At 40.6% G+C, this 27820-nt stretch overlaps 1 protein-coding gene across 3 annotated transcripts in view; it reads left to right on the plus strand.

Annotated features, from left to right (window-relative positions):
* The window catches only part of pcsk5b (proprotein convertase subtilisin/kexin type 5b), a 327069-nt gene that overhangs the window by 85556 nt on the left and 213693 nt on the right, over positions 1-27820 (plus strand). For all 3 annotated transcript variants that reach the window (XM_073070138.1, XM_073070147.1, XM_073070157.1), the window contains exons 6-7: positions 5187-5275; positions 25154-25326. In XM_073070138.1, the coding sequence (XP_072926239.1) occupies positions 5187-5275; positions 25154-25326 (262 nt within the window). The remainder of the gene's footprint in view (positions 1-5186; positions 5276-25153; positions 25327-27820) is intronic.

A 27820-nucleotide genomic window follows, 5' to 3' on the forward strand; every position in this document is an offset into this window, starting at 1 on the left:
CAGGAGTTTTGGTGGGGAATAGGAAATCTATTTTCAATCGTATAGAACAGTGACTATATCTCAAGGTAATTTTTCCTTCAGTCAAAACATAACACAAATGTGCTTTGATGAGATCATCAGTTACTGGAAATGTTTGCCAAAATATTTTGAAGAGTGTGTGGCAGAGTGCCTCATTTATTTGTGATTCCAATGAAAACATTTGTTTTTAATAAAGCAATGTTTATGTACGAAAGCTGCTTTGTATGTTTAGTCATGCAGAGCAAACACTAAAGAAATCCAATAAGTAATCAGTGTCATGGTCATTCTGATGTATTAGATGACCATTTTGCTCGGGCGTTTTCTCTAGGGCAGGGTTTCCCAACCAAGGGTTCACAGACCCCTTGGTTAATGGTAGGGGTCCAAGGCATAAAGGTTGGAAACCCCTGCTCTAGAGCAATCCAGTCCCATTTCCTTCCTCAGTCCCAAAGTCCCATGGGATTACATTGTCTTGTAATTCTCCAATTTCCTTTTTAAATTGAGTAAGAACCTGTTGGTCCTCGAGTCGGAGGCTGAGAAGCGACCCAGAAGATTGTAACGTCAGACCAGCTAGTTAGTGGTCTCTGCTCGCGTTGTTGCAAGAGTGACTTCTCTTCTCCCTGCTGGGGGAGAGAGTCTGTCCGAGACACTGAAGTGCTGGATTCTGGGCTATGGCTTTTGATAGACTCTAGATGAAGATCTTTTTTGGGGGCTTTTTCAATTGATTGCCTTGTGGGTAGTGCAGAGTCATTGCTTCTGTTGGTACAAGTGGGGGCCGAGGGAGGAGGGCTTTGGGTTCTGGTGTTTCTGTCATTCATTCTGTGGGGTTTTTTTGCTTCATGGATGTCTTATGAAGAGTAAGAGTTTCAGGTTGGATGTTTTCTGATACTAAGCTGAACCATTTGAAATTGTTTCCACCACTTAGTCATGTTACTTATAGCTTAAAGAAACACTTATTTGTTTTATTGCTTTGGCCTACAAGTTCACTTTGTAATTTCCCCTCAATCTCAAATGAAAAGATAAATCTACAGTTGCTAAATATCTAGATATCAGAAAATTTAAAATATAAAGCAGCATTTCAATGGTTAAATCTATTTCCCGTTCCACAAATGCCAGCTGATCTGAGTATTTTTATTCCCCTTAACCATCTTTATTCCAAGGAAAACATCCCCATCTTCTCCAAGCTGACTTAGTATCTAAAATGACATGTTCAAGTTTGCTGATGATATCCTTGTCATTAGCAGAATCAGCTAATGAATAGGTGACGAATCAGCACATAGGAGGAAGATTGAAACTCAGGCTGAGTGATACCACAACAATAACCTCTCACTCAATGCCAGCAAGATGAAGGAGCTGATCATTGACTTCAGGAAGAAGAAACTGGAGGTCTGGAGATTCAGAGGATCGGTCCTGTTTCCAGCACGCAAGTGTCATTATGAAGAAAGCACGGCAGTGCCTCTACTTAGAAGTTTGCAAGGATTTGGCATGCCATCTGAAACTTTAGCAAAATTCTATAGATGTGTGGTGGAGAGTATGTTGATTAGTTGCATCATGGACTGATATGCAAACACCAATGCCCTTGAATGGAATAGCTCACAAAAGGTGGTGGATATGGCCCAGTCCATCATGGGTAAAGCCCCCCCCCCCCACCATTGAGAACATGTATAAGGAGTGTAAAGCCCCCCCATCACCATTGAGAACATGTATAAGGAGTGTAAAGCCCCCCCATCACCATTGAGAACATGTATAAGGAGTGTAAAGCCCCCCCATCACCATTGAGAACATGTATAAGGAGTGTAAAGCCCCCCCATCACCATTGAGAACATGTATAAGGAGTGTAAAGCCCCCCCATCACCATTGAGAACATGTATAAGGAGTGTAAAGCCCCCCCATCACCATTGAGAACATGTATAAGGAGTGTAAAGCCCCCCCATCACCATTGAGAACATGTATAAGGAGTGTAAAGCCCCCCCATCACCATTGAGAACATGTATAAGGAATGTAAAGCCCCCCCATCACCATTGAGAACATGTATAAGGAGTGTAAAGCCCCCCATCACCATTGAGAACATGTATAAGGAGTGTAAAGCCCCCCCCCCCACCATTGAGAACATGTATAAGGAGTGTAAAGCCCCCCCATCACCATTGAGAACATGTATAAGGAGTGTAAAGCCCCCCCCCACCATTGAGAACATGTATAAGGAGTGTAAAGCCCCCCCATCACCATTGAGAACATGTATAAGGAGTGTAAAGCCCCCCCATCACCATTGAGAACATGTATAAGGAATGTAAAGCCCCCCATCACCATTGAGAACATGTATAAGGAGTGTAAAGCCCCCCATCACCATTGAGAACATGTATAAGGAGTGTAAAGCCCCCCCCCCACCATTGAGAACATGTATAAGGAGTGTAAAGCCCCCCCATCACCATTGAGAACATGTATAAGGAGTGTAAAGCCCCCCCCCACCATTGAGAACATGTATAAGGAGTACATAGGTAAGCAGCATCATCATCAAAGACCCCCACCATCCAGGCTCTGCTCTATTCTCACTGCTGCCATCAGGAAGAAGCTACAGGAGCCTCGGGACTCTCACCACCACGTTCAGGAACAGTTATTACCTCTTAACCATCAGGCTCTTGAACCAGAGGGAATAACTTAACTCAACTTCACCCACCCCATCACTGAACTGTTTCCACAGCCTCTAGACTCTTTCAAGGACTTTTCATCTCATTTTCCCTATTTATTGCTTATTTATTTATTTTTTTTCTACTTGCACAATTGGCTTTTACACATTGTTTTTTTGTCCATCCTGTTGGGTTCAATCTTTGTGTTTCTTGTGTTTACTGTGATTGCCTGCACGAAAATGAATCTCAGTTGTATATGGTGACAAGTATGTACTTTGTACTTTGAATTTTGAGAATTGCCACTGAGCTCTCAAGGACTTCCACATCCTCTTCCAATCAGCTGCCCGAGGTTAGACCCAGACAACTGATTGTGGATTTGTTAGAGATTTACTAAGGTTCTGTCTAATTTCTGATTTTTGTTTTACTTTTATTGAAGCTCCAAGATTCCATGTACTTTGCAAATTACTTTCTCAAAATACCGTTACTTCAAAAGATCTGTGAACCACCAGTATATTCCCATAATCACTTCAGTACTCTATCATTGTCTTTACTGCCTACTATAACTGTGATCTGAAGCTGGAAGATTTCAATTTATGAATTATTTACGTTTACATAGTAAATGTATTTTGTTTGGCACTTTTGGGTTCACGAACTACAACTAACCAAAAATGTAACTGACAGCTGTGCCAATTTTAACCTTCCTTGAAGTAATAGTGTTGAAATTGTCAGATTGGTTGCCAGCTTTTTCCCCATACCCTGATAACTTTTGGAACTTCAGTGTGTTAATTCTGATTTGTGTTGAGGATTTTTCTAGAAATCCTAGTTTGCCATGCCTCCAGCGCCAACATTGCCTGCCCACAACTTGCTGTCCCTAACTGTGGAACGTGGGTGGAAACCAGAGCACCCAGAGGAAACCCACATAGTCACGGAGAGAACGTACAAACTCCTTGCAGATCACTGTGGAAATTGTATCCTGATTTTCCAATCACTGGCGCTGTAAAGTGCTATGTTAAATGCTACAGTACTGTGCCACACTAATATTTAAAGGAGTGAAGGACACGACAACAAGGGGAAAGAAAAAGAACCTTAGCCTGGCAGAGCCACCAGAGTCTAGCCTGACTTAGCCTAATGTGAATCAGAGCATTATACACAAAGCCCTTAATCAGGTCAGGTAGTAATCCTAGTGTTTAACTAAGCTTTAATGGTCACATCAACTGGAATGCTAATCTTTTAGTCTTGCAATTGTCTTGCTATCCAGGACTTAATCTGAGAGTTTGAACGTTCTCTGTGGTAGGGGTATGTCTTCTTGGATAAAGGTAACAATACTACGTGTGGTTTCACCAAGACCTCATATGACAAGAACAAATGTATCCTTGCTCCGTACTTAATTTTCTAATGTTGAAAGCCAAATTACCAAAACTTCTGAGAGAACCACTTCCCTAATAATTTCTGAATTGCATGCTTTTTCTGTGTCATATACTTTCTCCAAAGCCTAGCATTTCAGAGATTGAAGATTTTGTAATTTCACGTCCCTTTTTGAGTAAAAATTCTGCTACTCATTGTACCACAAGTTCTAAGTGATTACTTTTTAGAAAGATGTGTCGAGGCAAATGAGGGATTCTACCCACATTCCAAAGTGCAATAGAGTTAGTGAATTGTGGTCATGCTATGTTCATGACGGAAGTGTGGAAATGCTTGCGGGCTGCCCGCAGCATAATCCTTGGGTTGTGTTGACGCAAAATAATGCATTTCAGTGTAGCCTTTGAAAAAGAAATTGGATTATTATTAGAGTTAAGCTATCAAGTCCTCAAAAATTGTCAATGGGCATGTGGTCTGTAATGCATGTCTTTTGAATATATATTTTAAAAACATAACAGCTGGCTTTCCAAGAAGCTTATCCATTTGTTTAATCAGCAGCGGAGCCTCGGGTTAATAAAAGACCCTCTTTTATCCTCATTGTATCATGTAAGGTGAGAGTAGGTGCATTCCTGCTAACATCAGTGCCCTTGGGTTCAGAAGGGATATCGCTGACTCAGTGTGTGTCCTACTGGTCTCTGTTCTGTGACCTCTGTAAATTTTAAAGCAAGCTAGTTTAGCAAGATTAAAAAAAATACATTAAGAATATTCTTACAAATTTAACATTCATAAATATGAAATAACGTAGTTTGGCTTAATTGTCATGATGGCCTTTTTTAATTAAGTATTTTATGTGTTGCTTGGTCCTTAAATTTTATTTGTTGCGACCTCCCATTTGGAGGAAACAATAATATAAATAGTTTTTTAATCTCATCCAATTTAATGTAATATTAATCATGGTTGGTAATCCTCTATGTAAAAATGATTATACTAATTGCAATGTTTTTGAATTGATTACACTTAGTAAGATTTTAAAGACTTTTAAAAAAATTTAAACATTTGCTCCCTTCATGCTGGGGAGGCTTGTTATTTGAAATGCAATGAATATCCTAAAGGCTGTTTTTAAGCTTTTGAAATTTCTCCTTTTTTTTCCCTCCTGTGGTTAAACGTTTCTCCACTTGTGTCCCACAGGCACGGAACCCGGTGTGCAGGCGAAGTGGCAGCTGTTGCAAACAATTCACATTGCACAATAGGAGTTGCTTACAATGCCAGGATTGGAGGTTTGAAACTTTATTGAATTTTAAAATCAAACTATTGTCATTTGACTAAAAAAAAGTGACTTGCACTATGTGGTTTCTAAATTTTTTTTTCTTGTAGTCTTCTAAAAATGAACACATTAAACGAGGAAAGTGCATTGGTGGGAATGCAAGATGAAAGAATATCTGCAGATGTTGGAAATCTGAAATAAAAAATGCAAAAATGGTAGAAACACTGAGCAGGCCAGGCAGCATCTGGTGAATGCTAAGCCGTGGATGTTTCAGGTCTGGCACCGCTAATCAGAATTGAGCTGAGGGAGCTCCTGTTCCGATAAAGGGTGCTGGATCTGAAAGTCCCATATATGTGGGGTATTTGTCCAAGACACTACTACTGAGCTCTTGAAAGAGAATAAAAGCTTGTTGTTTCCCAATGGATATGGTTTTTGTTTGCAAGTGATTTGAGTTTAAGCTGTTCACAGTAAACATAAACCTGTAGTCTACAGTTCAGTACCCACAGGCTGACAGGAGTATTCAACCTATTCACTTGGAAGGTGGTGAGAGTAAGTTCTCAGTGAACCAAAGTTTCTAGCATAAGAGGTGGCCATTTGGCCAATTGTGTCTGTTGTTCACCAGGGAAAAAAAATTGCACTCACTAGTCCCAGCAGCAGCTTTGAAGGCTATGGTACATTCTTTTTCCACCTAGTTTTAAATGTAGTAGAAGTTTGTGCCTTCAGAAACTTTGAATGCAGTGAAATCAAGAGCCCTCTGCCCATTGAGCAAATATTTCCAGGACTCCCATCTAATTCTTAACCAATTGAATATATGCACTCAGTTATCACTTTATTCAGCACACGTGTTCGTTAATGAAAGTATGCAATCAATCCTGTGACAGCAACCCAATGCATAAAAGCACGCAGACATAGTCAAGAGGTTCAGTCATTGCTCAGACTGAACATCAGGATGGGGAAGAAATTTGAGAGACCCTGACCATGGAATGATTGTTGGTGCCAGATATCTGTGCTGAGCTCCTGGGATTTTCATGCACGACAGTCTCTGGAGTTTACAGAGAATGGTCTGAGGAGAAACATAAAATCTGGTGAGCAGTAGCTCTGTGGGTGAAAATACCTTGTTAATGACAGAGGTCAGAGGAGAATGACCAGACTGGTTCAAGCTGACTAACTCAAATAGCCATGCATTACAACGGTGTCTGTGAATGCACAAGACATCAAGTCTTGAAGCTTAGCTATAGCAGCAAAAGACGTACACCTATTGGCCACTTGGTCTAGAAGGTACCTAATAAAGAGGCCAATGAGTGTATGCCCTTGTTATTTTCTCCTGAAGGCAATCAGAACGAACCAAGAAAAGGTTCTCCTGATCATTCTGTTTCAGGCCTGTTGTAATTTAACAATTTGGCTTAAATCAAAGCAGGCAGATTACCTGTGGCTCCAAATTCCAGTCTCTATTTTGATGTAGTGACTCTAATGCCATTTGTATCAGTATAATCAGATGTTAACCTTTTCAGCACCTTCAACAGTTTTACATCTCAACAGTTTGTTCCACCTGTTCTCAAAATGGATTTTTGGAGCATGAAGCTGCATTTTTCCTGGTTCTTAGTTCCCAAATAGCTGAGAGCTGATGTGGCAAGCTGTTTTTAAGTAGCTTGGTATAAATATATTTCTTTTAATTTAGTTGGAGATGCAGCACGGAGCAGGCCCTACCTAGCCTTCGAGCCACAGCACCCAACAGCTCCTATTTAACCCTAACCTAATCATGGGACAATTTACAATGACTAATTAACCTACCTGGTATGTCTTTGGACAGTGGGAAGAAACCAGAACACCCAGGGAAAACCCACGCATTGCACGGGGGAAGAGGTATTGAGACTCTGTACAGAGGGCACTGGGATTGAACTCTGAACTCCGACCCTTTGAGTTTTAATAGCATAGCAATTTTAATGCTCTCTGTGCTGTAATTCTACCAAAATGCTCTAGGGATTTAAGCAGCTTGTACATCAGTGCCTCACTTCATATTTACATATCATGTACTGTGTGATTGTGACGTGCAGGCACATGCACATGGCTGCCGGGCACATCCAGTGATGTTGAAACTGTGGTTTCCTCCTCTCGTGTTCCTCCTTTTATCTCATTGCTTTTGATTGTCTACCCAATCCTTCCTGCCCACTCCGTAACACCATACATTTTGCAATTTCTGCTCTCTGCAGGGGAAAGACCTTTTCAAGCATTTGCATGTGATGCTGTAATCCTCACACAAACTAAAATATTGTGGTCTGGCAGTCTTTCAAGTATATTTTTAATGTGTTATATTTTTGAGCCTTCGCATTCACTTAGTTCAACATTACATCATCATGTTGATTTTTATATATTGCAAACCCAGAGTTAAAGGAGTAGCAATTTTATTTTCTGGGTTCCTGTTGGGTGGTCGGCGCGGAACTGATTTCTGACAGGGCATGCATTAGTGTTGAATTTTAAGTTTTTTGAGCCTGGTTCTGTAAGTGAAGAACATAGGACCAGCAATGTCCCTTTGACTCATCAGCCATTCAATGAGATCAATAACTTCACATTTATAAAATGACTTTGATATTCTTTAACAGTGTGATCAATGAATTAATGCTGATTCAAAAAAAAAGGACATTGTTTACAAACTTGATGGGTTTCAGGAATATTGTTGGTAAGAGAGGCTGAAAAGCGAAGTAAGGAATGATGTTAATCTTAAATCTACTTGGCACACTTTCCCAGGGCCCCTCAATCATCTAATCAAACATACATTCAGTGAGTTCAGGATCTGGTTTATTATCATTGACGTAAATAGCAATGTGAATTTGTTTTACTGCAGCTGTACAGTGCAAAATACTATAAATTACAAAAATAATAAATAGTGTAAAATGTAGAATAAACAAGGTTGTGTTCGTGGACTGGTCAGGAATTTGATGGTAGAGGCGAAGCAAATTTCTGAATAATTTAGTGGGCATCTTTAGGCTCCCCGATCAGAAGAGGGCTTGGCAAGAGTCCTTTGTGATGGATGCTACCTCTTAAGGCACTGCCCCTTGAAGATGCCCTCAATGGTGGGAGGGTTGCTCTCTTGATGGAGCATTTCTCAGTTTTACTCCTGATGTCCCAAATGTTTGACTGATTGCCCCAGAGGTTCTGAATCCATAACGGGAATGAATCAACCTGAAATTGCTTTTGTTCACCCTATAAGCTGAATCCTTCCCAAGACCAAAATATTTTTCTGATAGCGAAGCAATAGATTAGGGTCTGTTGAAGATGAGGTACAATTAAAGCATCACTTATTTTTAAATAGTGCCCATGTACTGCTGATTTTTCCCCCCTAGATTATGCAATTTACTCTCTGGTATCTAACTTTTGATTAAAAATTTTCCTTCACCTTTTTCATTGGCTAGGTATTGCCAGTTGTGTAAAATCATCAGCTGTATAAAGGCATTAGTGTGGGTGAATTTAAAGGTGGAGCAGAATTGGACAATTCCATCCAACAAGTTTGCCCTGTGATTCCATCACGGCTGATCCTGGATTCCACATAACCCCATACACCTGCCTTCTCACCGTATCCTTTGATGCCCTGACTTATCAGGAAACTATCAAATTCTGCCTTAAATATACCCACGGACTTGGCCTCCCCCAAAGTCTGTCAGGGCAGAGCATTCTACGATTCACTACACTCTGGCTTAAGAAAAGCCTCCTTACCTCCATTCTAAATCTCTCAATTTTGAGGTTGTGCCCTCTAGTTCTGGATGCTCACAACATAGGAAACATCCTCTCCACATTCACCCCATCTTGTCCTTTCAACATTCGGTAGGTTTCAGGGAGATACCCCGTATGCTTCTAGATTTCAGTGAGTACAGGCCAGAAGCTGCGCAACGCTCCTTGTATGTTAGCCTCTTCAATCCTGGAATCCTCCTTGTGAATCTCCTCTGGACTTTTTCCAAAGACAACACAACCTTTCTGAGATAAGGGCCCTAAAACTGTTGACAATACTCCAAGTGCAGCCTGGCCAGTGTCTTATAAAGCCTCAGTATTATCTCCTTGCTTATACATTCTATTCCTCTTGAAATAAATGCCAACATTGTATTTGCCATCTTTACCACTGACTCAACCTGCAAGTTAACCTTCTAGGAGTCTTGCACAAGGACTCCCAAGAACTTCTGCACCTCTGAAGTTTGAACCTTCTCCCAATTTGGGTAATAGTCCGCACTGTTGTTCCTTTTGCCAACATGTATCTTTGTACATTTCCCAACACTGTAGTTCTGTAAATGTGTGGTCAACGTGCAGACTGACATAGGTTTATGTCCAATGACTTGTAGGGATTGTCTTCCTGTTGGCCTAAAGTACATGTCCTTGTTTGATGTGCCAATGGCCTTAATTCATGTGAAGTAGAATTTATCAGAATTCAAACAGTATACAAAATTCACCTTGCATGGATTACAGTTAGTGATAGAGAATGGGCAAACTTCACAATATCCAGGCGAGAAGGAAATGGTTCTGGGCCTTTTCCTGACCTGGTGAATAGAAGGAAGTAGGCCTCAACATTAAATTGTCCATCTGTGAGCATAATGTTAGCTTTGCATAAGTCCCACAATCAATGTGGGAGAATTTCACTATGGAGAAAGCCGTGGAGGATAGTTAATATCCTGGGGCATGTTGATATTGAGGTGGCAGCAGCATTTGCTCTCTTGAAGGACAGGAAGGCCCAGAGTGCTTGATGAGATCTACCCCAAATTATTGAGGAAGGAGAAGAAGTAGGTGGGACCTTGGCAGATTTTTGTATCCATTTCAGCTACAGGTAAGTCCCAGAGGACCGGAGAATAGCCAATATAGTGCCTTTGATTAAGAAGACAATAGGGAAAATCCAGCAAATTAAGGGCTGGTAACCTTCCATCAATGGTAAAGATATTATAGAGTAGTGGTCACCAACCTTTTTAAACCCAAGACCCCCTACCTCTGCCTTAGTGAAAGGCAAGATCGACCTACTAAATCGTTTAGAGAAACAACAGCTCAGATTGTACTTCCAACTTGAAGCCCTTTATTTGGGCTAATTGTACTTTAATTACATAAAGTGCTTTTGTCAAACTTTCAAATTAATTTAACCAAGAAAACACTGTAACTAGCCTATCAAACAGGCCATAGCGGCATCGAGCTCATCCAGTAACGCCTTGAACAAGTGGTGCTGAAGCGCTTTTGATCGAATCAAGTTGATCAGTTTGACCACCAGTGTCATTACATCAGAAAAGTCCACGACCTTCCCAGCCAAGGGCTGCTGATGAATCACACAGCGATAATCCAGGAAGTCGGGAAAATCAGGGTCATTACGGCACAGTGCTATAAAAACCAACGCACACACCGTACATTGCTGTGGCCCCATCAGTAGTAATTGCCGCCAGTTTATAAATGGGGATGTCATTTTCATGGACATCTTTTTTAAAACTCATTGTAAATACCCTCACCTCTTGTTCTCAAAGAAGTGCAAAAGAGTGAGCAAGTCCACCTTTTTTGTAAAATCCCGGAAAGCCATTCCGACAAATACAGCAAGCTGAGCTGTTTGCATTACATCCAGGGATTCATCAAACTGTCATTAAAAAAAATATTCACAGAGTGACAAGTCCTCTAATGCTGTCGATCCATGTCCTCTGAGCAGCATGTTTGCTTGGCGTTCAACCCTGATTTCAGCTCCTCAACTTTCCTGGTATTGGTAAACTTACTGAGACACTAGTACAAGTTTCAGGGGTACACAAAGCTAATGACACCACTGTTTTTGTTTCCCATTTCTTGTACGTTTGGGGAATGTTGGAATTTAAAGTGGGAGAAGGGTTGTAATGTGAGTATTATAAAGATAAGTTAATACCAATTAGGATCATGGTAATGTAGCAATACTCCTGCTACAGAAAACTTGTTTGTAAAGAGAGATTGTTTCCGGGATTGCGGGGTTTTCCTTCCGGTCTTTTCTGCCCGTACCGGCGCATTAGTGATAACGTCTGTATGCGATTATCGTTTTACCGTCCTAGATAAAGTTGTTCCTTTTGGGCATGAAGTTGTCAAGTGGTCCTTTTTCAAAGTAGAAGTTACTACATATTTGCATCAAAAGGTTTATCAGGCATAATGTATTTGTGTATTTATTTTTCATCTTTTTGTTGGGATCTACTGGGAAAGTGTGAAGGAGCGACCGGTTGGCGACCACTATTATAGAGGAAGACTCTTGGTATTAAGACTTGCATAGACAGTCCACATAGCTTTGTCTGGGGCTGTTCACATATTGTGAACCTGCTTGAATGTTTTTGAATGGGATAACAAAGCCTTGAGCATAAGGCAATGGAAGGTGTTTGCATGGATTGTAGTTAAAGCGTTCAACATGGTGGCCTGCTCTAGAAGATTAAGGCACATGGGTTTCTTAGTGATTAGTTAGATTGGATTAAAAAATTAGATTTCCTCACTCCCTGTTCTAAATAGTTTCCTTTATATTTCACATGAGACCTGTCTGATTTTTGATTCCAAAACACTCTGTATGCTTCAGTTTACTTCTTGACTGAATTTACAACATCTCTCATCGTCCAGTATTCTGGAACTTGCCATCTTTGCCTTTCTTCCTCACAGGAATGTGTTGGCCCTGAAATCTGACCAGCTGGCCTTGAAACAACTCCCACACATCGGATGTGGACTTGCCCATTAACAGCTGCGTTCAATCCGCTGTTGGCAGTTTCTGCCTAATCTTGTAGTAATTAGTCTTTTCCCAATTTAACAATCCCGCTCCCCCCACAAGGTCCTATATTATCCTAATCCATAACTTAGTTGTGGATTATTCCAAAAATGAGGACCACTCTGGTCACCTATTCTTAAAAAGGGACAAGGCAAGTCTTGGATCTGACTGGAATAAATTGTTAAATGTCAGGGCTGGATGCACTGCACGATATCCAGTGATGGCCAGGGTCCCACAGTTGTGAATTATGCTAAACATCTGATCTTGGGCAATAATTGGCTTGCAAACTGAAACTGAATTAAAAGGATGTAATCAGCATTATCATGGATAATAAGATTGCTTGGCGGGGTTGTGTTAATGATATCAACAGTGAAGTCATTGCATAAAAGGCAAGTATAGATAAGTGCAGGTATTCAGCCAAGGGCAATCTCCCGTTGGTTGAAAAGCTTGACATTTGGGGTTTGTGTGATGGTTTAGTCAAAGTAATTCTCAGTGATTGCACAATTCCTATTGTTACAATGAAAACAGAAAAGGTTGTAAAATGTGCGATGACTGCATAACAGCAAATCAGGCAGCTGACAAAGAATATCCTCAAGTAGCCTTTGTGATATGCATGCGCAGTTGGCAAAATCTAGATTTATCACATATGACTTGCATGTGTACCACTGGATACAAGAAACAGTTATATCCTCGCCAATTTTACCATGGCCAAAATTTTCCAGGATATTGTTAGTTCACAAATCCAGATCTTATTACATCTAGAGAACAGGATGATCCTGAGTGTTTTGAAGGAAGCATTGAACCAGCGTCATGCTAAAATGTACCGAGTGTGCCTGAACATAGGCAGGGATGCAGTATCATGGATTATAACCTATTAAAGATAAAATCTTTATCTAAGTGAGACCACACTTATGTTCAGTTCTGGTCACCTCATTATAGGAAGGATGTGGAAGCTATGGAGAGGGTGCAGCGGAGATTTACCAGGATGTTGCCTGGATTGGAAAACAAGTCTTATGAGGCGAAGTTAACAGCGCTGGGACTTTTCTCTTTGGAGCATAGAAGAATGAGAGGGGACTTGATAGAGCTCTACAAGATTATGAGAGGCATAGATAGGGTGGATAGCCAGTACCTGTTTCCCAGGGCACGAATAGCAAACACCAGAGGGCATATGTACAAAGTTCAGGGAGGGAAGTTTAAGGAAGACATCAGGGGTAAGTTTTTTTACACAGAGGGTTGTGGGTGCCTGGAATGACTTGTCAGGGATGGTGGTGGAGGCTAAAACATTTGGGGTATTTAAGAGCCTCTTGGACAGGCACATGGATGAAAGAAAAATAGGGGGTTACGGGGTAGTGTGGGTTTAGTACTTTTTAAAAAGGAATATATGGGTCGGCACAACATCAAGGGCTGAAGGGCCTGTACTGTGCTGTGGTATTCTAGTGTCAAAGTCAGTTCTATTTTCAAAACTGAGTATCCAGTGATATCACAGCATGTTATTCTGTGGGGAGTTGTTCAATGTTGTTGTAGATGGTGCTAATGCTGGTACATCAACTCAAGAACAGAGTTGGTAAATATGTATACCGCAAAACATCCGAATATACAATAATGTATGCATGTGCATATATAATATGCATTCATTGGCCACTGATTAGATGCTGAAGTGGAACTGAAGGTGTTGCCTTCTGTTGCTATAGCCCATCCATTTCAAAATTTGACGTGTTGTGCATTCAGAGATGCTCTTCTGCACACCGCTGTTGTCACACAATATTATTGTTGCCTTCCTGTCAGTTTGAAGCAGTCTGGCCATTCTTCTGAGCCCTCTCATTAACGAGGTGTTTTTAGCCACAAACTGCAACTCGCTAGATTTTTTTTTCCTTTTGTGTTTTGCAACATTCTCTGTAAACTCTAGAGACTGTAGTGTGTTTTTTTAAAGAAGGGTGGGGGGAGGGGGAGATTAAATAAATCCCAGGAGATCAGCAACTTCTGAGTTTCTCGGTCCACCCCACCTGGCACCAACAATCATTCCGTGGTCTAAATTACTTGTGTCACATTTCCTCCCCATTCTGATATTTGGTCTAAGCAACAACATAACCTCTTGACCATGACCCAAATAACCTGAGATTTCATTGCTGAGACCGGCATGACAGCATCCTTCGGGAGGGTGAACCCACAGAAAGTATCTGGCCTAGATGGATTACCTGGCAGAGTACTAAAGACCTGAGCTGGCCGGAGTGTTCACTGAAATCTTGTTACCCACCTGCTTCAAGCAGTCTTCAATTATACTGGTGCTTAAGATGAATGTGGTAACCAGCTTCAGCGACTGTCATCCAGTTGCACTTACATCCACTGTGATGAAGTGCTTTGAGAGGTTGGTGAGAAGTGCCTTGGACCCACTCCCAATTTCCCTACTGTCACAACAGGTCAGCAGCAGGTGCCATTTCATTGGCTCTTCACTCAACTTTGGAACATCTGGACACACCAAGATGATCTTCATTGACTATAGCTTATCATTTAATAATACCATCCCTTTCATAATACACAATCAATAAGACCTAGGCCTCAATACCTCCTTGTGCAACTGGATCCTCTGTTTTCTCACTTGCAGACCCCATTCAGTTCAAATCGGCAACAACTTTTCCTCCATACTCACCATCAGCATAGGTGCACGACAAGGCTGTGTAATTAGCCCCCTGCTCTACTCACTTTATACTTATGAATGTGAGGCTAAGCACATCTCTAATGTCAGATGACAGCAAATAGAAGGCAAACTAAAAATCTGGCAGAGTAGTTACAGCAGTAACCTCACTTAATGTCAGCAAGAGCAAGGAGCTGATTATTAACTACAGGTGGAGGATCTGCCAAGGTCCTCTCCTTCCACCCAGGCTCTCTTCTCACTGCCGCCATCAGGAAGGAGATACAGTAGCCTCAGGACCCACACCATGAGGTTCACGAACAGCTATTACCCTTCAACCATCAGGCTCTTGGATCAGAGGTAATAGCTTCACTAGACTTCACACATCCCAGCACTGTACTGTTCCCATGCCCTATGGACACACTTTTAAGGACTTTTCATCTTGTGGCCTCAATAATAATATATATTGTTTATATATTATTATATATCTTTTTCTCAGCTCAAATGATCTACGGGCAGAGCCAAGCGCACTCATTTCTCTATTGCTGGGAACTTTCAGACTATTGAAATGTTTAGTATTGTGACTTTTTGGAGACTTTGATAAATATTCCTATGTAGGCCAAAATGTTTAATGTTATTGTGCAGAAATGTTCTAGATATTACTGTTGGAACAATGTATACCCTATTCATGTTCCGTAGTCTTTAAATTTCTTCTTTATACAATCTGATAATAAATTGAAGCATTTTAAAAATAAACACAAAATATGTTGAATTTACAGTATGCACTTGTGGATTTCTATATATTATGCTTACGATGACTATATTTAGTCAGTTATCCTGTGATTTTATATGGATTGTCCTATTTGTAATAAAGCATCAGTCTTAATATAGGACTCTTGACTCTAAACCTGAGCAGTTATGTAATTCTAGTAAGGTATGGTGCCTTTGAGTTTGTATTTTAAAACAAGATTTTGGTGAATGATATTTGCTTTTTGATTGTGCCTGTGTAAGTAATCAGATTGAGTTAATCTGATTATCTGCTGCGGTATTCTGTAATGTGTTGGATTGATCCTGGTTTCTCTTGGCATTTTCTGCATTTATCGTCTTGAATTTGTTGACCTTTTATCATGTACTTTTGATTTTTTTTGTGTTAACCACGTGGTCCTGTATTGCCGCAAGGGACCCCACTGTCACTGCTCAGATCGTGGGGATGTCTTCCATTGGTTAACTTTTTCTTCTGTAGTGATTTCTTCATTTCACTTATGTTGAGTGATGTGTACTTCTCAGAATTGCATAGACTCGCCTGGAGTGCTGAATTCTGTTTTCATTAGTGAAAGTTTTATCCGACTGTTGTACAAGTTATCTATGTCTGTTATTCCTCTTCCCTCTTCTGTACTAGGTAGTGTGAATCTAAGCACATTTGAGTGCGCATAGTGCTTTCTACAATTTGTCATTTCAGTTCTTAGTTTTCTTTGTAAATTTTCCAGATTGGTTTTGGACTGAGATAATATGCCAAAAGAATATGTTAATATGAGTATAGTAAAAGTGTTTATTGCCCTTGTTATATTTTTACTATTGAGCTCTGGCAGATTTTCTTAAGCGTTGAAGTAAATTCTGTTGGAAGTGTTCCCTTTATCACACTATGTTCTGTTTTCGTTGCTTGTTGATATACAAAGTATTTGCTTCATATTCAGCAATTGGTTGTATTCTACTATTCTACCTGCTTCTCTGTTATATTGTACTAGCTCTATTGCACCTTTATGTTTCATATTCTTCACTTCTCTACTCCAAAGTTAATGCTTGTATCTTTTTAAATTTTTTTTTGAATTAATTGCTTAGCTTTACTGATGAATGAGCAAATAATTTCAAATTGTCCATGTATAGAAGGTGTGTCGAGGTATAATTTGTTTGGTTGTCTGATTTGATAGCCAAATTTCATCCAATTCAGTAAATTAGTGGGTTTAAAGCTAGATAAAACCACAGAGGACTTAGAGTCGCCCTCAGATTATTTTGATAACTGAGGTGGTATTATAATATTTCCATTTCTTTCTTTCCGTATTTGCACATTGGTTGAATGGCTGTCTTGTTAGGGACGGTCTATCATTGATCCTACTGTGTTTCGTGTATTTATTGTGAATACCTGCAAGAAATTGAATCTCGGCGTTGTATTTGGTGAAATTTATACATTCAGCTAAACTTACTTTGAACATTGTCTACGTGCTTTTGTGTGTTGAGTTTCTGCCACGTGATTGACTGATCAGATGTTTGTATTAGGGAGCAGGTGTACAGGTCCACCTAATAAATCTGTAGATTAAAATTTCCTGTTGGTGGTCATGGAAATTGCTTTGGTGACTCAGCAAGATGTAATATTTCAGCAGGAGTCTGAGGATATAAGGACAGACCTGCCTGCTCTTTCCAGGTGAAGCTTTCTACCCATTGTGTGTATGCAGGTTTTTGGCAGTAAAGATAATTTTAAAAAGAAGTCATTACCTCCTTGATGACAGACTACAGAGCTCTGAGATGGAGGGATCTGAATGTCTTAATGCATGATTTACAAAATTTGCAGGTGCTGAAAGCAATTAGAAAACCAACAGATTGCTGTTGATTATTGTAAGGAGAATTGAAGACAAAAGTAGGGAGATTATGCTTTAGTTATGTAGGGCCTTTGTAATGCTGCCTCTGGAGAACCAAGTACAGTGTTGATCTTAAGAAATCATGTTGATATGTTGGAAGTAGTTCAGTGAAGGTTACTAGACTGGTAAGTAGTAATGGCTGGAGTGTTATAAGGAAAGCTTGGGCTCAGTTTGTGCATGCTGTTGTTTAGAAGTTATTGAAACATAGTTCCAAGGAGACGGCATAGACATGGTTGATGTAATAAGCATGTTTTCTCTTGTGATCAAATTCAAAGTAAAAAGTAAATGTATTAACAAAGTACATGATGTCAGCCTATAAAATCCTGAGATTTATTTTCTTGTGGGCATTCAGTCAACATGAGAAACACAATAGAATCAATGAGAGACTGCACCCAACAGGAATGACAAACAACCAATGTGCAAAACACGACAAACCACAAATATGAAAGGAGGAGAAAAATAAATAATAAGAACACGAGATGAGTCACTGGAAGTGAGTCCATAGGTTGTGGGGAACAGTTCAGTGATAGGGTGAGTGTAATTGAATGAAGTTATCCCCTCTAGTTTAAGAACCTGATGGGTGAGGGGTAATAACGGTTACTGAACTTACCCTGTGGCTCCTGGTCCACCTTCCTGATGGCAGCAAGAAGAGAGCATGACATCGGTGGTGGAGGTTCTTGATGATGGATGATGCTTTCCTGCAACAGTGCTCCATGTAGATTTGCCCAATGGCAAAGGACTGGGCTGTATCCATCACTTTGGACTAAACACACATCTTTGAAGTCTCCCTATGTTGATTGCCAGCAAGGAGGAGATGTCACTTCCATTTTGCACTGGTGGTCTCCTGGTGAGGTTGTCAAAGACCCAGTCGCAGAGAGAGGTAGAGAGGCCCAGAGTTTGGAGCTTGTTGATTAGAACTAAGGGTATGATTTTGTTGAAATCTGACCTATAATCAATAAACAGCAGCCCTGATGTGGGTATTGCTATCGTCCAAGTGATCTCAGACCAAGTGAGGAGCCAAAGAGTTTTCATCCATTGTTGACCATTGCGGCGACAGCCAAGTTGCATTAGGTCCATGTCTTTGCTAAGGCAGGAGTTGATTGTGACCATGACTAATCTCTCAAAGCACATTATCACAGTATGCTGTATGCAAATGCAACTGGGTGATAGTCATTGAAGTAGCTCACCCTGCTGTTCTTGGATACTGATATGATGGTTGTCCTTATGAAGCAGGTAGGACCTTCGGAGTGCAGCAGTGAGAAATTGAAGATGTCCATGAACACTCCCACCAGTTGGCTAGCACGTTTTCGGTGCCTGATGGGTTATCGGGGCCTGTTGCCGTGCAAGGGTTCACCCTCCTGAAACATGTTCTGACGTTGACATATGAGTTAGAGATCACAGGGTCACCGGATAATGCAGAGATTCACACAGATGTAGTTCTGTTCTCCCTTTCAACGTGTGCATCGTAAGGCATTGATCTCATCTGGGAGTGAAGCATCGCTCCCATTCATGATGTTAGGTTGCACTTTGTAAGAAGCCTGCAAACACTGCCAGAGATGACATGCATCCAATTCCATCGTTAACCTCAATCGGAATTTGTTTTTTGCTCTTAAAATAGCATTCCACTTGGACTTGTATATTTTTGGATCACCAGTCTTAGTGCCACAGTTCCAGCCCTCAGCAGACTGCATCATTCAAGACTTTTGGATTGGGTATGTCCAGTATGTTCTCATAGGCATATGTGCGTCCACGCAGGTCTTGATGAAGTTGGTGACAACTGTGGCATACTCATTCAGATTCAAAGATGAATCCCTGAATGTTGTCCAGTCTACTGACTCAAAGCAGTTTTGGAAGCACTTCTCCACCTACCTTGTCCTCACTACTGGTGCTGAGGTCTTCAGTTTCTGCCATATGACGGGAGTAGAACTGCAGCCAGGTGATCAGGCTTTCTAAATTGAGGGTGTGGGATGATATGGTAAGTGTTCTTGATGGTGGTAGTTATTCAGGGACATCTTCAAGTTTCTCCTAAGTGATAAAAACAGTAAATGCTAAAAACGTATCAACAGGTAGAGGGGGAAAGAAAAACAAATGGTGTTTTTTGCAGTCTTATACACCATAGTGGTCAAAGTAGCCTGTCAATATTGTTGCAGGTACTGTAGAACTTCACAAAATCTCAGCATTGACCAAGGTCCACCGCCAGATATATTACACAGATCGCCTGATCACAACTTATTTAAGGTGGGCTGGGGAAGTTGGACTTTGTTTCATCAGCAAATTATTGTTTGGAATTTTGGCTTGCAAGGTTTTGTTTTTACATTGCAAGTTCAGTGCACCTGTTACACTGACATACTGTGTTACCAGCATGGCAGGTTGGCAGGCTCACAATTGTCAGCCACAGAAACCACATATAAAGTGTATTGCCAAGATTTACTTGGCATGTTTTCATTAAGCAAGTCCTCACTGTTACTCAGCTGCAGGTGCACTGTCCACTTCAGTTCCAATTGTATAGATGATAATGATCTGGTGTCAGAAGCTGTAAGATGAACATGTTCAAACTCCCTGTCTTCCTTTATTTAAATAGACATAGCTTAGCAGCTAATTCAGTTTTATTGTGTGTGTATTTCAAGGCTGTTATCTAGTCTAATTTTCTCTTGTCATCTTAAAGATGTCTGAAGTTTTACTTATGGAATATGTGAATACCTACTATTATAAGATGGATATGGGAGAATCTGAAATGACTTGCAATTGGATGCAAAATCATGTTGGAAGTGCATCTCAAAGTCAATTTATTGTTGTATGCACAGATATAAGGAAAATCTTATTTAAAGCATTGACACAAAGCATCATAAAAGCAGCATTTGCAAGAAAAATCTAAAGTAAACATAAATTATACACAACATTTACAAAAAAGATCACAGCTAGAGCAAAACGGACACCCTGGTTCACAGATTACTGATCTACAGCAAACAGATGCCTTTTGTTTCCCTTAGTATGTTCTGGCCAATGGAGCATTTTCAATGATTTCTCATGACTTCAATTTCACTCAACCTCTTGAGGCCACACTGGGTCAAATCCTGCTTTGGTGTCAAAGTTATTTGGCCTTGCCTTGCTCTAAAATCATTTGATCTCTGGACTGTGGCCTGGAGTCAAATATTCCTGGAAGAACCAAAATTGAGCATGTTATTGATGAAATAAGTTAGTTGAATTATTGACAGACAGCACGAATGATTTATGTATTGCATTTCTTAGTCATTTTCGTGTTCTGACCGATGATATTCTCCTGAACTGTTCTTTTAGAGCAGCCTTTCTCAACTTTTTTGCCCCTGGAGGAACCCTTGAAATAATTTTCAGGTCTTAGGGAACCCCTTCATTAATAAAAAAAAATTTAAAAATTATATCTACAACTCACTGTACATTAGCGTGATTGGTAAGTTGTAGATATAATAATTCAAAAACAATTGTCAATGCTCTTTTAAGTAGAGAATTAATTTTTAGCTTGCCTTTCTTGAAATTAGCCCCTTTCTTTTCCTTTCACGAATTTTAAAAACTCGTAAGGCAAACATAATAAATTTCTGTTAAATAACTGGCTGACGATAATGGCATTTACCTTTTCTAAAGATAGGCTCAGTAGATTTAATTTAAGTAAAGGTTATAAATTGATTAGTGTTATTTACAACACGAAAAAAATTTATTGACAATGTTGAATAGTAAAGGTACTAAAACCCATAATCCAAAGCTATTTGAATGTGAAACCTGTGCTTGTTTTTATGCTGCACAAATACAAAATCCTGGGTTGAATTTGAGATAAGCACACATGGATTTCACCTTCAACTGAAATGAGGTGATTTCTATCTTTGCTCTTGATGCTTGCTCACATATGTAAAAAGTTGAAAACTGCAGCAGAATGTTCATTGCTTTCCTGATACTCTTCTTTCCCAGAAATCCAGAACTTCTCCGGGGCAGGTCAATAAATCTCATCTTGAGTGCACAATCAGGTTGCAGCTCAAAGTTCTTCTTCTTCTGTCGAAGTCAAGTTCTTAGACTAAGCAGAAGGTTCATAGAATCTCTCACCCAGTCATACACTTATGTAGAAAGGAAGGGAAAAATCTGTTCAATTTTGTTCTGCAGTTCTTCCAGGTGGTTTTCAATAAGACTCGAGACTTTCTGATACCATTCCTCACTCTCAAACCCAAGCACCAGTGGAAACATTTCAAGATTTCCTTTTGCAACGGGATTTTTCCAAAGATTCTGTTTCCTTTTAATTCCAAGAATCTTGTCACTTGAAGTCAAAATATTTTCTCCAGGGCCTTGCAGAGACTTGTTCAATTGGTTCATGTGATGGAAAATGTCAGGTAAGTAGGCCAGAATCTGCAGCCATTCTTCATCTTCAAAGCACTCAGCAAAATCTAGCCTATTATTTTCTTGAATGTCCTCCTACAATTCACCTTTCAGCTCAAGTGCCCTGTTGAGAAATTTTCCTCTGCGAAGCCACTAGATTTCTGTATGTGGAAGGAGACTGGTGTGCTTTGTCCAGGTTTTCAGTTTTTTTAAAAAAACATTCTTGAGTGAACTGGTCTTTGTTTAATATGGTTAATCATTTTTGTAGCATCATCCAGAATTTTTTTCATTTCACCTTCAAGAGTTTGTGACATCAGCACTTCTCTGTTAAGAAAGCAGTGTGTTGTGACAATGTCAGGATTTTGTTTTACAAGAGGAATGAAACCTCTCGTGAAGCCAACCATTGATGGGGCACCATCAGTACAGAGGCCACATAGTTCCTTCAAGACAGACCTTTTGTTTCCAGATATGAAGACAAAACATTAAATACATCCTGGCCTTCCTTTGCTTGTTTTGGGCAGCTTTTTGCAACAGAAAGAGTCTTCTTGAATTTCACCATCTTACAAGTGCTACACCATGGCATTTATTGGTGAAATCTGTTGACTTATCAACCTGGATAGAGGAGATGTTGTTTCTCAGTTTATCACGCAAAACCTCTTCAGCATCATGTGACATGTCATCAATATGTCAACTTACTGACTGAGAATGAAACCCTCAATTTCTCATACTGTTCAATTTCTCTTGTCCTAGCATTTTACCCACTATAATTTTAGGTGCTGACATTATTAGATGCTCACCAACTCTGTGACTTTTCCCTTACTGGGTAATAAGTTCTGCTACTAAGTAACTTGTTTTCTGAATCTTTTTACTGACTGTGACTTTATTAACAAAATTTTCCTCTGTTTTGAGATTCCAGTTGGAGTTTAAAATAATTAGCAGTTTTACTTGTCATGGCTGTGATTTGTAGTTGAGTGTCTTTTTGTATGTTTGTCACAGACTAGGCACAGTGGAGTAGGACAACTTGAATCAACAGTCCATGTAAAACCCATTGATAAGTAGCTTTCATTATAAAGATGAACTGTGTTCGTGTTTGCACTGGTGCAGTGAAATAACTCAGAAGTTTGTAATTCTTCATCGTTAACCTTATCAGAATTGTCTGTTGGGCTAGGCCTAGAATCGTCGTCCTCCACCTCACACCTGTTCAAAAATCTCCTCAATCAGATATGTCTGCAAAACACGGGTCAATGAAATACCCCTGTGTATTTTACACAGGGAGGACACAACAACGCGGCCCAATTTGGGTGAATCCATTCAATGCTTGGTAAACGCACTTCACACTCCTTATCAGCCTACCATCCTCCCCTCTGCACTCAGCCAAATAAACGTGGTCCTACTGCCATACTGGGCTGAGAGACCTCTAACGAGATTGCTAATAGGGCTGCTCGGTCACTGCCCACCACTGTGAGCGCTAATGTTGCGCTAAGTTCAAAAAAATGTTTGTTTATTTAATCATGACCTTTTGCGGAGCCCTTGGCAAACTCTCATAGAGGCCCAGTTGAGAAACCCTGTTTTAGAGTGTCTATCTTTATTCTTGTGGGGAGTTTTAATAGCAATTGAAGCTCTTTCCAATTGTTCTGTGACATTAGTGAACTGCCTGGGAGTGAAGACGAGACTGTAATTCAAATGATTACCAATTAATATGGCTGATATTTTAACATTTTATGAAAACTGCATAAGCTTTACCAACATAATACAATACCGTTTTTAATAAAATGATTGGCATTGCACGGCTGCTTTTAACATTCATGTTAAAAGAACAGAAAAGTGTGTTGCAAGTTACTTCTTTCGATGTTGAATCGACTTCATTAGCATCAGATTCTAATTTCATTTATAGCGATATTGATTTCCCACAAATCCAAAAAGTCAGCAAAAGTAGCTCCCAGTCTGCCTTATATCATTGGCCAGTATATTATCGATGCTAACAATTATTTGAGGTGATTTAGTAGATGTAGCTAAGGTAAACTGGACTGGGATAAATATTTTGAGACAGTTTAATTTGACATTTTCAATTGAAGAGTTACTCATTGCAATGACACCCTGGGATAATTCCAAAGCAATCAATTGATTTGCTGAACAGTTTAGAACAATGGGCTGGAGTAAAAGAGGAAGGGGTAAAAGAGGAAGCCTGCACTCTACTGCCCCAGGGGATAATTTGTGAAAGTTGATTTCTGGCTTCTCTAAACTGCAGACGTGCTTTGTTTCCCAATTTTATTAAAATTCAGCTTCAGATTTGATCCATCTGAACGTGTGCGTTCAGACTGAGGGTAAAGTCTGAGAAGTAATGAAAGTAAGAGCAAGCTATATTTACTTAGATCTTGGCCTTAACTCCATGTTTATGCCTGTTCCCCATTACCCAGGATTCCCCCAGTTCCAATAACATGTCTCAGCCTTGAATAGATTTTTGTCTCCAATTCCACAGCTGGAGAGTTCTGAAGATTTGCATCCTTCAGAAGAGGAAACCCACTAATTGTCACCTTAAGTAATTCATCTTACCCTGCCTGTAGGTTCCCTTTTGAGATGAAACATTAACATCTGCTCTGTTGAATCCTCTCAGAATTGTCACCTCATTTCATGCTTCAGATCTTGATCTTTTAACCAAGTTGAAAGTTTTAGCTTTTCCATTATTTTCATTTTTTCTAAGTTAGAAGGAACAGCAATGGATGCAACGTACCTGGATGGTCTTGGTGTAGACACCTTGAGGATAGGTTAAATGAGCTAGGGCTTTTCACTTTGAAGCAAAGGAGGGGGTGAGGAGGAGGTGAGGTGATTTGATAGAGGTGTACAAGATAAGTGGCATAGACTGAGTGGATAGCCAAAGACTTTTTCCCATGGCGGTAATGGCTAATATAATATGAGGCCGTCATTTTAACGTACTTGGAGGAAAATATTGGTGGGGGAGGGGGAGTCAGAACTAAGGCTTTTTTTTTGAAGAGTTGTGGGAGTGTGGACCATCCTGCCAGGGTTGGTGGTAGAAGCAGATACTTTATGAACACTTGAGGAAACTCTTGAACGATGGAAAACTGTTGGCTATGTGAGAGGGAAGGGTTAGACTGATCTTAGATCAGGTTTAAATGTCAGCACAACAAGGCAGAAGAGCCTATACTGTGCTGTAATGTTCTATGATGTGTCTTCAAAACATTGACCTCCATCAACCACCTCTCCTCTCTACTATCCAGGTTCACTGGTTTTGAAGTATCAAAAATCTACTGTTTAAATTCCCTTCAAAGCAAAGCAGATGGAACATGGAGAGTGGCCTCAAATGGCAGGCTCCAATAGGATGTGGGAAACAGCTGATTTATTCAAATAAGTTGATCCATAATCTCTATATGTATATCTGATTAAAAATACTGCACTGTAAAATTACAATTGTATTTGATGTTTACTTCCTGTGAACCACCTCGCTCCCACCAGCATATCACCCCCTCCCCACCTCTCTAAAATGCGTCATTTCAGTTGCAATGAAGCGCCGCTTACAGTTGAGTCTGGGCCACCTTTAACCTGTTGCAATTCCCTCAGGAGTCCGCATGCTGGATGGGGATGTCACGGATATGGTGGAAGCAAAATCTCTTAGCCTGAGCCCACAGCACATCGACATCTACAGCGCCAGCTGGGGACCAGATGATGATGGAAAGACTGTGGATGGACCAGCATCCCTCGCGATACGGGCCTTTGAGAATGGCATCTTGCAGGTAAGAATGTAGGGCTTCTAGTGGAGTTGCTTGGCTTCCAACACCGTAGAGGTTTCTTAATTTAAATCCTTGATGGTGCAGTGTGTGCCAGATCTCTGGACACTAATTAATGAGATCATTCAATACTGATCTGCTCATACATTATTACCATCAGCTTTTAGCTCAATCATTTGACTTGTCCACTTGATTTTCAAGGTAGATGCTTGAATTCCTCACAGCCAGGCCACCCACAGCTTCTGCCTTTTAATTTCATAAGTTTGCTTGCTTCTCTGTTTGGGGTAAATGTGAGGGTGTGTGGTTAGACCATGATGCTTTGTAAACAGTTTAACTACTGCTGACAATTTAATCACGTCCATGAGCTGCTCAGTGAGATTTACAGGATGATGCTTCCTGCTTGGCATTGCTACCTGCCGCACCTCCCCTTGGGTCAGCAGCAGGTTCATCAGCCAGGGACCACCGCTCGTTGATGTTTCGCTCCCTTAACCCTGGTGCATCTCCTGGTGGCGGATCAGTGGCAGGGATGTCTCCCTGCCACTCCCTGTAGTTTCCAGTGGGGTTAGTCGGTCTCCCAATTTTTGCCCTTCCTCCTCAGCCACAGCTGTAAGCTGCCCTTATCAGCTACAGCCAACTCTCTCATGGCCCTCCTGAGCCTCAGTCCAGTCACTGTCATATCACGGAGTAAGCTTATCGTTGATCTGACGGAGCCCCGGCATCCTACCTGCACAGAGTATGTGATGCTTCTCCAGCCAGCTTCCACTGCTCATTTCAATGGACGCTGCCCGACCTGCTGAGCTCATCCAGCTTGTTTGTACGTCTTCCTTACACTCAGCTGCCTTACACCTGGGAAGTATATTGGCCCTTGAGGTGATGCATTTAGCAGGGTTATTCCTAGTCTGTAATGGTTTAATCTCAGAGGCATTGTAGAAATTTGGGACGTTCCCGAGAATTTGGAAGAGTATGGTTAGTGGTATCTACTGGGAAGGAATTAAAGGGAATTTTAAAAAGAGCAATTATTCAATCTATGTTGAATAATAGGATTTATTGTCATTCATTAACTGCTCCCAGATAGAGGCCTACGAGACCCATTTATTTTTTTTGAGAGACAGCATGAAATAGGCCCTTCCAGCCACGCTGCCCAGCGACCCTTGGTTTAACCCTAACCTAATTTACAATGACTCATTAACTACCCCAATCCCATACAAGACAGGAGGTAACCTTCTCGCCAGATGTATTTTCAAGTAGTGAGTGTCCTTTGGTCCTTGGAAAGCACAAACGTGTTTTTGAGTGCCCCAGATTAGCAAAACGTTTTAATTTTTATATTATTGAGCAGTGAGATCACCAAAATCATGTAGGCTAGCAAAGCAGATGCTGGAAGAGTGGTAGTACAAGTTATTCTAATTGTTAACTGAAATGTAAACAGAGATCGGGTGTAAAACAAGTATAAAAATATTTGTTGAAACCTTAGACTAAACGGCTGAATAATCTTTAAAGAGCATGACTTTATCTGTAGTTCTGCTTAGTCTGGCTTCATCTTGTGGTCTGCCTTTCCTGAATGCTCTCTAGTGTCTGTCCTAGTTCCAGTTAGGGCATAAATACCAACCCATAGGCTCCCCTTGTGCGTCACTATCCTAACATAATTTAAACTGCTAACATTTCGTAACATCTTTTATTTCGGATCTGAATAATCAAAGGGCAGAAACTCTTAAGCTATCAACACACAAATTTTACTGAAGATTTTATTAAAGTTACAGTACATGGGGAAAGTTTTCAGAAGTTGTTAAGTTACAAGACTGAGCATAATATTTAATGCAAGTGAGATTTTAATAGAATTTTGCAGGAGAAATAGAAGCTGCAGTTCAATTTGCTGGAGGAACTGAGTGGGCCAGTTAGCATTTATGGTATCCATGTCTCTCCTTCATTCCTGCCCCCTGCCACCCACGCATCATCCCCCTTACCTGGTTTCGCTTGTTACCTTTCCGCTTGTACTCCTTTCCCTCCCTTTCCCACCTTATCTGGGCTGCTTCTCCCTCTTCCAGTCCTGATGAAAGGCCTCTGCCTGAAACATTAAAGGGGAATAAAATCATAGATGCTGCCTGTCCTGCTGAGTTCCTCCAGCATTTAATTTTTTAAAAAAAATTTAGAGATACAGAGCAGAAATGGCCCTTCCAGCCCAATGAGCCACGCCATCGCCACCTACTTAACCTAGCCTAATCACAGGACCATTTAACACATGACCAATTCACCTACCAACCTCAAGCCAGACAATGTAATGGCGCCAGCACCGGATTTTGAGGTGACAGGTCCCGAGTACAAATCCAGCCAACTTCTTGCATGCTGGGTTGAGCATTAAGCTAGCAACCTGGCCTTGTGAAAACAGTCAGGTGCTACGGAAACATAAAAAATGGTGCACGGTGCACCACGAGGCGTAAAAGGTAACAACAACTTTACATTTGTGAAAGGTAACTGGAACACCTGCGGGGAAACCCAGTGTGGT

The sequence above is a fragment of the Hemitrygon akajei genome, chromosome 2, assembly GCF_048418815.1.
Source record: "Hemitrygon akajei chromosome 2, sHemAka1.3, whole genome shotgun sequence".
NCBI classification, from domain to species: Eukaryota; Metazoa; Chordata; class Chondrichthyes; order Myliobatiformes; family Dasyatidae; genus Hemitrygon; species Hemitrygon akajei.